Consider the following 12281-nt stretch of genomic DNA (forward strand, 5'->3'; position numbering starts at 1 on the left):
TACACAGGTTGGGTTCAGGTAGATTTTCTGAGGTCTGAGCTGCATCGGGTCCAAAACAGTGAAAGAGACAGTGAGTTAAGATGATGAAACTGAGTTTAGGAATTCAGCATCTAGGTAAACAAATGCATTTTATCTCATGTGATTAAAATTTTCAAGCAAAAGCCCGAAACAGCTTTCATTATCAGAATGCACTACAGAGAGCTTAGTTGAAAATCACTGCAAAGAACTGGCCCCTTATCATCTGCAGAAGCATAATCGATAGATTAGGTGTGGAAAAAGGTATAGAGGAAAGCTGATTTATATTGAAAAATGTGTGTAAGTTTATCACATGGCTCAGCCCGATCTCACGAGGATTCGTGAAACTGTCACGTAAATTTTTGTTTCGGCTTCGTGCGCACCAACACGATTTCGTCATGTTTTTCGTGCCGCTCACCACGAAATGCACACCAATGTATTTTAAACGGCGGACTTTTCGTGCCACTCAGAACGTATTTCAAAAGAATGTGTATATTATATTTTTAATGTAAAACCGTGGCGAATCCAACGCTATATTTTGCATGACATCGTCCCTAAACATAACCCTAACCATAACCCTAACCATAACCTAACCATAAGCCGGTGGTACACTTACCAATTTGCATAGGAATTTCAAGAATGTCCGGCGGCCGGCGGCCGCAAACGCAATCACACAAGCAGTATACGCCGATGGACAGCTTAGATCGTCATGAATCCGCCGGTATAAACCACTTTCAGATGTGATTACCACAGCGAAAAACATTTCGTGGTGAGCGGCACGAAAAACATGACGAAATCGTGTTGGTGCGCACGAAACCGAAACTAAAACTTACGTGACAGTTTCACGAATCCCCGTGAGACCGGGTTGCATGGCTGCATACCTTCAAGGAGCTGTGTAAAACTGGGTAAGTATGAACATGTGTGGTAATTCTGCATGCAGCCCGGCGTCTCTCCCTGGAGAGTTCTCTTCATCTAGCTCTGCTTTACAGTAAACATGACCGTCACTGTTAAACTACAAGTCTTCCGGGGATTCAGCTAATGGTTTCTCTTAATGACATGCTCACACATTCATATGCACCTTTTTACAGCACTTAGGCCCATATGACACACTTGGTATGCTAATGTGGCATGTAAAGTATACGTACATCCTGTCCTCCACTTCAGCGACACATGCAGTTTCTCAAATCAGATTCATGCATGTATTATGAACTGCAATCAACATTCGTGTAAAGTGCACACAGTAACATAAGCACACTGCTGCCTCATATGCAAGTATAAGTAGTGACGGGATATCCCCCAAACAAACAGGGACAGACGGCATCACACACAGAAACAATAATTATCACTTCTCGGAAACAGAGGGAAAGGAAAACCGTCTTTTGTGGGATGTCAGTGGGTCTGACGTCGCCTGAGGAGCGTTGGAGAGATCACGTCTGCGGCGCTATCATTAGACAGGAGGGTTTTCAAAAAGGCAGCGCAATGATCGCGGGGAAGCGAGCTGACAGCACATGAAAAAGGGGTGCTTGTGTATCATTTCAACCCTCCCTAGGTTGTTGCTCACCCTAAACTGCTCACACATTATTCCTTCTTCCCCGCTCTCAACACACACACACACACACACCAGCAGACTCTGGTAGTCGACATCAAAGTATGATGGAACGAGGCACATCATTAGCAGGAGAAGACAGAGGCGAGGGAGGATGAAATCATTTAGACGCCGCTGTGGAGAGGGAATTACTATGCCTGTCGGGATGAGGGGAGCACGGATGGAAGGAGAGGGGAAGACAGGAGGCAGGAAGGAGGGGGTGAACAGGAGCGAGAGAGGGTAATAATGAAGAGGAAATGAAAAGTCAACATGTGCAAGTAAGATGATGAGTGGTGGTAAAACCAGAAGCAAAAAAACAAACAAACAAGAGGACGGTAGAAACTCAAGAGAAACACCAGAAACAAACAAACAAAACTGCACAGACTTTTTAAAGACTGTGGAGCTGAGCTGGGTGGTGGCTACTCTCTGATAATACATTCATGTTTTCATCTGTGAGGGAATCAGTATTTCTCTTTACAATCATCTCCCATCTTCATTGTTCCTCCCTGCAGTGCTCCCCGGTGTCAGCGGGCCAGGCGGCCCTGTTTGACAGGCTGAACACAGTAATTGGCAGGAACCAGAGAGATGAAATGTGAAGCCGCTGTGATGTTTTAAACATGACGCTGTTGCAGGCCGAACTTGCTCAGGTCTGTACGTGCTTAACAACTGGGGGGCTGTCAGCGCTCCTGACAATGTTATCTGACTCTCTGAACTCCTCTGAATAATTGCATCTTTTTCATAACAGATATCATAAAAGTTTTTCAATCACTGGCTGCTCCAGCTTTTGTATCCGTCTTGAATGAAAACACTGCCTTTTTAGAGACGGCTGTCGGTACATCTGCACGATAACGAGAAACATTCCAGCTTCTTACAGCTTGCATCTTGTGTCAGCAGCTTTGGCCATCGTTTCTCTCATTAATTACAACACTGTATTAACTGAGCTAATTGCTGAAATGTGGGAACAAAGCAGGCTTGTCAAACAAAGGTGAATCATCAAATTAATCTGATCACAGCAGGAGTGGGCGATATGACAGGGATCAGTGTTTTTTTTATAGGAAACTGTACTGTTAAATAATCAGTACTTGAAATTCAGTAATTTCATTAAAGTTATTAATCCCAGTAAAGCTTCATTAATTCAGCACAGGGGGGCGTTCTTATTACCAGTATCACCTGCTGCTGTTTCAGTCTCGGCTCAGAGATACGAGGCTTGGGAAAGTGTCTAGTAAAAGAAGAGAAATGCACTTCTCTGTAAATCAAAACTCGTCTTTTCTACACGGTTGGTCCTCTTTTCTGTCAACAAGACAACAGTACCATTACCTACATTTTGTTGGCAGGCATACATTCAGGAATCCACTAGTTTTTGTTCAAAGTTGTACCTGTTGAGTATAATGATGCCTGAACCTTTGGGCATATATAGTTTCATTACGAGATGGGATTTCTGCTGTGCTGTTTGCATACATCATCGCTAAGCTAAAATTAGATGGTCCATAAATACCTCCATATAGCCTGGGATGGTAGTGTTTTCTATTTCCGCACGTTAAATACATGTGTGGAAACAATGTGCAGATGACGTGTAGGTGTTTCACTTAAAGCCTCCTCTGATGAAGCTGGTCTGAGTAACCAATTAACCGTTAAGTCAAGTTAGCTATAACATCATTTACAGCAGGTTAGGAGTTGTTTTTTGTAGTGAGCTCCTAAATTAATCACAGTGTGCTAACAATAAATCCATCAATATAAATGGAACATAATATACCAAGTACTATAAATCTGGAAGATCAGATAAAAATGATTACTAAACCCACTGTCCACGCTCTTGCTTTTGAAACAACTTCCATAACACTAATGACAGATATTTGTCTACCATCAGATATTTGATATGGCCTTTATACCAAGGTACAGGGTGACACAAAAAAACGGGAACTGTTTAACAATCCAATAAAACCAAGAGTGATGGAAGAAAAATATTTTATTCATAGTAACTGAAACCTTAAAACATGCCATTTGAGAAACAATGATGACGTTTTCATTTTAAAAAAATTCCTTCCTGTAGATGGCGTCCTCCTGTACGAATGCATTCTTGAAATCTGCTGTTGAGATTCCTCATTGACCGCTGCAACATCTCAGTTGGGATACAGTGAATTTCATCCTGAATTCTCTGTTTTAACTCATCCAGAGTTCTTGGTCGAGTCGCGTACACTTTACTCTTGAGATAGCCCCAGGTAGATTTCAAGAATGCATTCGTACTGGAGGGCGCCATCTACAGGAAGGAATTTTTAAAAAATGAAAATTCCATCATTGTTTCTTAAATGGCATGTTTTAAGGTTTCAATTTCTATGAATAAAATATTTTTCTTACATCACTCTTGGTTTTATTGGATTGTTAAAAAGTTCCTGTTTTTTGTGTCACCCTGTATTTCTCTATCTAGATCTCAGTGGAGATGATCTGTCTGATTCTGCCTGCTGCTTCAAGGAACTTTGTGGTATGGACTTGAGATGTTTTCCTGTTTTTATCATGACAAAAATTAAAAGACCCAAGTTGCAATAAAGATGTCTAAAAAAATGTCCTTAAAATGAATCAATAAATGAGAACACAAGCACCAAAGCCTATTCTTCTTGTAGAATAATAGTCCAGAGCAGGCATTGTGATGTGTTATAAAAAGGATTAAAAGCGCCAAATATCCATTTAGGATCCTTAAAAAACATCATAAGCACATTAACTTAGTATGACAAGGTTCTACAAATCTCTTTACTTCTCCATCTCACAAAACATACAAAAAAAACCCTCGCAAACACATAAACCCTTTGGGCATCAAAGATAACCACTCTCCTTTCTATCCCTCAGAATGCAATTAACCATTATGTGGCCCTCTATAATCTGCCATGTTCATTTTATTTGCCTTTGATACAGCAGGGGCTTATCTTGCTAGTCTTTACACGGAGCACTGCTTACATCCCCCGGCAACAGGAAAACAAAGTCAAAGTTATCAAATCTTCTCAAAAACTAAAAAGGAGGATACATCAAAGTACAGAGGCAGAGGGAGATCAGGCTCAGTGTCTCTGACAGGACTTCATACTGTAAAAAATGAAGGTTAGTCAGTGAAGCCCATGAGAGAAGCAGCAGAACTGATCTGGGATGTGGAGACAAACTGATGACCTTATTTTTCTGTGTTTGCATCCATGAGTGTTTCTGTTTGAGAGCAAAATAGATGGACTGGGACACACAGCTGAGATCTAATTTCAGGTCATAATGATGCAGAGAGAGAGAGAGAGAGAGAGTATGTGTGTTTTACCGTCATTGCCCTGGCTTCCCTCTCTCTTCAGCATCTGCACCGCCCCCACATACTTCTTCAACTGGACCTTCAGGACCTCATTCTCCCTGTACAAACAAACAGAAACACAGAAGACTAGATTAGGGCAGCGATAACTGCAAGACATTGTATACAGGCAGTTCAGAGTTTTACAGTAAATATCCTTACTGTAATTCACTACAGTCAAGATCAATATTTGTGCATTCAGACAAAGTATTCCTCTTCTGTGTGTGGTTGTTTACAGTACAGCTGTGACCATGGGCATGTTTCTTGAGGACACATTTTCAACAACTCTGAGAGCTGCAGCAAGCCACTAACAGGAAGCTGTTTACTCTGTTTTATGACAGCATGCGGTGGAGGGAGACGGTGTGAATCTTGTTGTGACACCTTGTCACCTGAGGAGTGATGAAAATAAAAACACTTGGAGTCTAATCCAGGTGGTCAGGCTGAGATGTATTCACAGCGATGTGACTTGATGATCAGACTGGGATCAAATGCTGAGGATTACATCATCAAAACCAGCTGTGTGAGACACATCGGGCCACGCACCTTTAGAAATAACGTGCAAACACCTAATTAACTTCTGAATGTGAATCCACACAGGAGGCAAACAGGTGATAAGGAGCTTGGATCGGAACATATTTATCCATGACGCTGACAGATGGAGGGTTGAGATCCAGCAATCAACCACTGTATTAAAGCTACTGACAGGTGAAGTGATTAACATTATTCAGCTCATTACAATGCAGTGTTCAACTGGGTCCTGGCACTCGTGGATGTCACCTTGACAAGTAACATCCACCTCCCCATGGAGCCCCACCCTGAGACCCAGTGCCAGGTATCACAGGACACCCCCAGAGGTCCCAACAAGTCAACAGTGGCTGATCATTCTTAGTACAACTCAGACAAAAAGTATTCCAACACTGCTGTCCACATACTTTTGGATTGAATCAGGTATCATAACTCCAATTTAGGAAAATCTTCATGCTACAGTTTACAAGGATGTTTTAGATAATGGTGTGTTTTCAACTGTGCAACAACAATCTGAGAATGACCTTTTCCTGCTTCACTATGTTGTCACCCTCTTTGGAAAAAAAGCTCTTCGTCAAAGTGCAAAATATACGTATGAATTTAACAAAAAGTCGACTGTTCAAAGGTATAAAAGTATTTAAACTTCTGGCGGATACACAGCCTTAGTTCTATTTTTAGTCAGAGAGTATGTGTTTAAAAGGGACATTTCTGGACACAAGAGATCACATCCCCTCCCAGCATTGGACAGTCAATGTGTGCGTCTCTTTCCCTGAAACAGGAAACCACTGAAGCATTTTCTGTCTTTATTTTAAACACGGGAGGTATAGTAGTAATGTATAAATATAGTATAACCTCCTGTCATCTGCCTCCCACACCCTCCTACAATTGTGCAAACACTTCCTGGATGCACCTCACTGAATGAAACCTTTACTCCTCCGTTGTCTGCTCCTGGATTTCAAACCACACCAATAAGGTGGCTCGTTCTCTAACAAAGTGAAAACAAAAATTTGTTTCTGCTGACATCTGAGGTGAGAAATAAGCCAAGCAGCTGCTTCATCTACACTACTCACAATAAGTTAGGGATATTGTGAGGTCCTCAGTGGATTTCAGACATAAGGTGTTCGTTTCACTTCAGTGATTTTGGGGATAGGGAGACAATTGTATTAGGGTGCTAGACACACTTCATTTTGTGTTTTCCACGTAATGGTCTCACTGTGTACAGTACGCCTTACATACTGGGGCAATACCAAAAAATACAAAAAGACAACCCTTTTCAATGTGGCATCAATTTCAACATTCTGGGGTACAAAAAGCTGGTATTGTCAGTAAGTCATTTTCACGATGTCACTTAATGGACGAGCAGCGCCACCTGGCCATAGCGCACCTTCAGGTCGATAGCAGGCAGTCAGATGTTGCTCGTGAACTTGGTGTGTCTCAAAGTGTCATCAGCAGACTTGCAGCAAGACACAGAACTACTGGCAGTGTTGGTGACAGACCCAGGAGTGGAGCCCCACGAATGATGGATCACAGTCATAACCAGTACCTAAGGATTTATGCACTCAGACACTGTTATGCAATTGCCACACAGCTGCAGGCCTGTTTATGAGAAGTGAGGGGTACTAGGGTTTGCAGACAAACCATTCGCAACTGACTGTACTGCTACGGCTTGAATGCCAGATGACTGTTGCAGATGACTCCACTGACACCAAGACATTGCTACAACCGTTTGCAGTGGGCACAAGACCATATGACCTGGACACTGCAGCAGTGGTCTACCATCCTGTTCACTGATGAGCGTCAGGTCACCTTGTACAGAAATGATGGTCGTCAGAGTTGCTAGAGAAGGCAAGGTGAGCGATATGCCGAGGTCAACATGGTCCCCAGGGTTCACTTTGGTGGAGGAGGTGCAACAGTGTGGGCAGGAATCACCAGTCAGCGCAAAACAGATTTGGTGGTTGTAGATGGCTCAGTCACTGCACGTAGAACTCAGCATCATTCCCCAATTCTGCCAGCACACCCCCAACTATCTGTTCGTGGATGATAATGCTCCACCACATGGTGCCTGAATTGTCACAGCTCGACTTCAGGAAGTCGGAGTGCCTCATATGGTATGGCCAGCAATGTCCCCTGACCTGAACCCCATAGACCACGTCTGGGACCAGCTGAGGCAGTGACTGGATGCTCGTACCCCACCCCCACCGGACCTGGTAGAACTGCATGTAGCACTTGTGGCGGAGTGGAGCGCATTGCCTCAGAACAACATCATGAGGCTAGATAGGAGCATGAGACATCACTGTCAAGCTGTCATTGCAGCAAATGGTGGAAACACCTGTTACTGACTTTGTCAGTTATGGCTATCTTTGTTATTGTCTAAATTGTTGGAGTAATAAATATTGCACTAATGAAAATGGTGATTCTTCTCATTCATTAATAGTAATATGAAAGGGAACTATTACTTATTTCAGTCAAATTCAGACCAAATAGTGAAAGTACTCATGTAAATAACAATATCCCTGACTTGTTGTGAGTAGTGTATGTTCATTTTAGATTGACCACAGTTTAAAAGTTGTTCTCTGGGGTTTCCACAGGTGGTCGGTGACACTAGATGACCCTGATTTGGATAAAGTAGCCTAAACCTCAACTTTATTCAAAAGAGGAGCAACAACATGATGTCCAACTCTTAAACCAGAATTAACACCAGCTTACATGGACAATGAATGGAAAGTGTAGAAATGATTGAATGAAGTTACTTTGGATGTAGTGCCACATGTTATGTGCTACACTCATCGAGCTCCACGGAAACCTTTGTGTCCTCTTTTAAAGCCCGAGTACATGGCACAGAAATCACTGCTGCAGGACAAATCTATTTGAGGAAATCTGATTTCAGCAATATCTGATGGAAACCACTTTTTATGTTTGTATGACCTTTAAGGTAATCAGCTTACTGGATAAAGCCGACTGTTACCTGAAAGTACATGTGAACACACTGCTTGACTGGCCTATGCAGAGCCTTGACCTCCACCCCATTGAACACCTGCAGAACACCAACTGTGAGCCCGGTCTGACATCAATACTGGATAAAATCCTGTGAAAATGCTTTCCATTACAGTTCAGCCTGTTATAGCAGCAGAACAATGCCTGCAGTTTTGGAATGAGGTGTTTGGCAGTGGGCGTAATGTTCAAGTGTTCAGGGACCACATTTAAAATTCATTCACTAGACTTTCATCAGAGGAAATATTTGACAAATGGTAAACCATAAGGATATGATAAAGAACGCGCAGATGCTTTGTCATTGAAGTATTCAAGTCAGTTGTTAGTTTGCAGGAACTCTACAAACGTAACAGTGTCATAAAGAGTGAGGATATATCAATACAGATAGCAGCCAGGAAATCAAATTAGCAGAATGAATAAATATCAGAAGGGATAAAAGAGAAAGAAATGCTGCAGGAACATCTGGAAAGCTGTTATGAAGGGCAGTACTGACAACCTTCAAACACATCAATAAACTCAATTAATGCTCACACCAAAACAGCTTTATGTGTGCACAGCATGCAAGAATGTTGAATATGACAGAAGTAGAAGCATTGGATGTGGATATGGACCTGTGTTTTGCAAGCAAAATCAAAACTGGATTTCAGTCTTTATTGTACTCTAAGAGGACTTGTAAGTGTAAATGTGAGAGCAGGACTGAAGCTGAGGATGCAGACACAAAGACACAGTGATAAAGCAACAGGGGGAGGGACAGAGTCTTTTTACCAGGCATAACCCGCTGAACATCATCGACTTTGGGTAGGAAATCAATCAGATTTGGAGTGTGGCTTTATGCCCTTGGCAGTTAAATTTAACTGTCTTTGTCTTGTGCTGCCGTCGCACCCCCACACCCCCATCCAACCCCTCATTCTCTATGCGTGATTTTTGGTGCCCTGCTTATCAGCCCTCATTCACCACCAACAATAGAGGCGCATGCCGGGAGACCTCCTGAATCCACACGATGAGCTCTCAGTGGAGCCGTCCATGTCGTTATCAGAACCACCCGCAGCCCAGACTCTTTCTCAGCCTGATTAAATTACAGCTAATACATGCCGCTTGTTCCAAAGTGTGTCTGTGTGTGTTTGTGTGTGAGCTTGGTGAGATAGGCAGAAATTCAGACGCATCTTATTTAACTGAGAATGAGTCTTGTGTCTGCTGTTATACCAGCAGGTAGATTACAGTGTTTGACAAAATATGAGTGATCTGGCCTCGATATGTGAAGCTCAGGTTAAGAAATTCTTCTAGTGGTTTTAGAGCTTTTACTTATTCATGCCTCAGTCACTTTGGCTCTTTTGTTTTGCGCATCTCGCGTAGGTACTTTGCACCTCTACAAAAGTGAAAAATCCATCTTCAACTGTATATAACTACGTGCTCACATACACTGCGTCAGGATATCTGTCAACCTTCAAAAGATTGTCAACAGTTTGATATAATTTTTAATCAATAACCAATAACTTTATATTAAGCACAGACGAAATGTCTAGAATAAATGTACAATCAATGCTTAAATTGGGATTGTAATATTTTTTGGGGGGTGGGGTCCTGTAGTTTCAACTTTGCCATCAGCAAAACTGAAAAAATATTTCTACATGAAAAGCCTACATCTGAATGAAAAACAATTTATAGACACCGAAGAATAAGCTCATGATTTATATCACTTGACAGACTGTGCATGAACTATAACAGTGTCTGATAAGTACTAACAAGCCCCTGCTCTGAATGTGGCAGAGTGAGAAACAACCAGCAGAAAATAAAACCTTTTCCTCAACGAACTCTCCTGTGTATCTGAGTGAGATAAAGAAATGCTAATATTAGGCTAACACTAGAGGAAGAGAGAATTTGAGATGCGTTCACTGGTGTTTTAATAGTTTTACTACAAGGGAATTTAGTCACATTCTACAGTACAAAAATGTAAACATCACATAAACTAATGATGTTCTAGCCAGAAATGATTCAACTAGCTTGCCTGAACGAGCCATGCAGGAATTTGAGTCACAACAGTTAGCTAGAAAAGCTCATGTACACTTAGATCTTGTTGAACAGCATTTAGCAAAAACCAACATGTACGCTGTTAATGAGACAAAATGAGGTCTCTGTCTCAGTTTCTGAACAGTTTGACTCACCAGATCTAGGATGCCAGTACAAACCTGTCATTAGCAGTTCATTTCAGATGGCTTTGTTTGTCCTTCTGCTATCAGCATGTTACCTTTTTCTTAACTACAGGAAACAACAACCACTGAGCAGCAATCTACATCACTGAAAATGTTTAGCTCTTCACAGGATAAGGATCTCTGGATCTTTCACCAGATGATCTAGTTTGATGTCAGTGCTCGTCTCTTTGCATGCAAAAGCTTCACCAAAGCAATTCCACTCGTCTTTTTTTTGAGGGAACACCAGAGCTGTGTCCTTCGCTTATTCCCAGCCACAACGACTGTGATTGGTTTAAACAAATACAAATAAGAGCGTTGTTTTCCACAACAGTAGAAAGACAGTGAGATGCAGCCAGGCCGTTATGTTCTACAGAATGGGCTGGCAAACCCAGACTACTTTGACCTATTTTTCTGCCTACCTCTCCATCCATCTCTCTATGCCATCTGTCCCATCTCACTGACAAAACAGGGGGCTGATCTGCAAGACAGATTTTGTGGAAACCCATTGATAGTACAAAGGGAAACCCTGTAAAGCATTTAGTATTCCCAAGTTGCTACATTTTATACGTTCCAGAGCTGCAATTAGTCTAGATTTATTCGACCTAATGGTGTGAGTGGCAAAGTATTTTCATCAGTGTTGGAATTATTAAGACAGAGAGTTCTATACTTTGCTGTAGATGGATGTAGGGAGGTTGAGCGTCCCTCAGTGACAATGGAGATCGACGTGGCTGAAGTCCCAGACAGCTCTGCTATAAACTTTATCTCAAAGGTTGATGCTACGGGTACGGGTCCGTACCCGTAGCATCTGTACTAGAGGTACGGACCCGTTAAGGTCACTGAAGAGCTGGCGCCAGTTAACTACTATTTGCTGCACATTACAGGCAGTTTATATGAATGACTTTGACGGCGAACATTGTATAATTTAACCAAAAATACACCGTCTCCTCTCACACTTTAGACATTGCAGTTTTTACGCTTTTAGACGCCGTGTCTAAATTGTTTGAAGTCCAGTTCCTATTAATTAGTTTACCGCGTTCAGTGGTGGAAGCGGCTGACGAACTCCATTGCAAATGTTCCCATTTAATTTCGGACGCTAATTTACAAGATAAAGTGAAGGATGTCGAATATGAAACAAACACTCGTGAATGGTGAGGAGCAGCTCTTCAATTCGGCATGAATTAAAAAAAACCCACAAACTCGATTTACTGTGATATTGTGAGATTTGTTTGTGGTTATGTAACTTAGCCATTCAACAGAGTCCGCTAACATTAAAGTGACTGTGACAGGGTCTGTATTGCCAGACGTAGAAAATACGTCAGGGTTTTGTTTAGGTTGTTAATATGTAATAGTCTGTCGCTACTTTTTAAGGTAAAAAAAAATACTTGTAGTTTGCTGGCTGTTAGTTCCGCCATTTGTTTTGTTTGCTGTTTGTGCTTTATTAGAACAGGGTCACGTGAATAAAAAGTTTTGCTATTTTTAATAGTAGTGCTGATTTCAACCCCCAAATCGCTGTCCGTGAAAAAGTCAGATAATGATATTTATAAGACATTATGCATGATAGAAAAGAGAATAGCAGATGACTGACATGACAGGCTCGGCACGCAGATTCACCTCGAATCACGGAAGCGCCTTCATCACTGGATTACCAAGCCGGCTCATTAAT

At 41.9% G+C, this 12281-nt stretch overlaps 1 protein-coding gene across 1 annotated transcript in view; it reads right to left on the reverse strand.

The window, feature by feature from the left end:
- The window catches only part of snx29 (sorting nexin 29), a 200577-nt gene that overhangs the window by 145683 nt on the left and 42613 nt on the right, over positions 1 to 12281 (reverse strand). Inside the window, exon 14 of the mRNA XM_051939780.1 lies at positions 4890 to 4975. Within this exon, the coding sequence (XP_051795740.1) occupies positions 4890 to 4975 (86 nt within the window). The remainder of the gene's footprint in view (positions 1 to 4889; positions 4976 to 12281) is intronic.

Source organism: Acanthochromis polyacanthus, chromosome 19, assembly GCF_021347895.1.
Source record: "Acanthochromis polyacanthus isolate Apoly-LR-REF ecotype Palm Island chromosome 19, KAUST_Apoly_ChrSc, whole genome shotgun sequence".
Lineage (NCBI taxonomy): Eukaryota > Metazoa > Chordata > Actinopteri > Pomacentridae > Acanthochromis > Acanthochromis polyacanthus.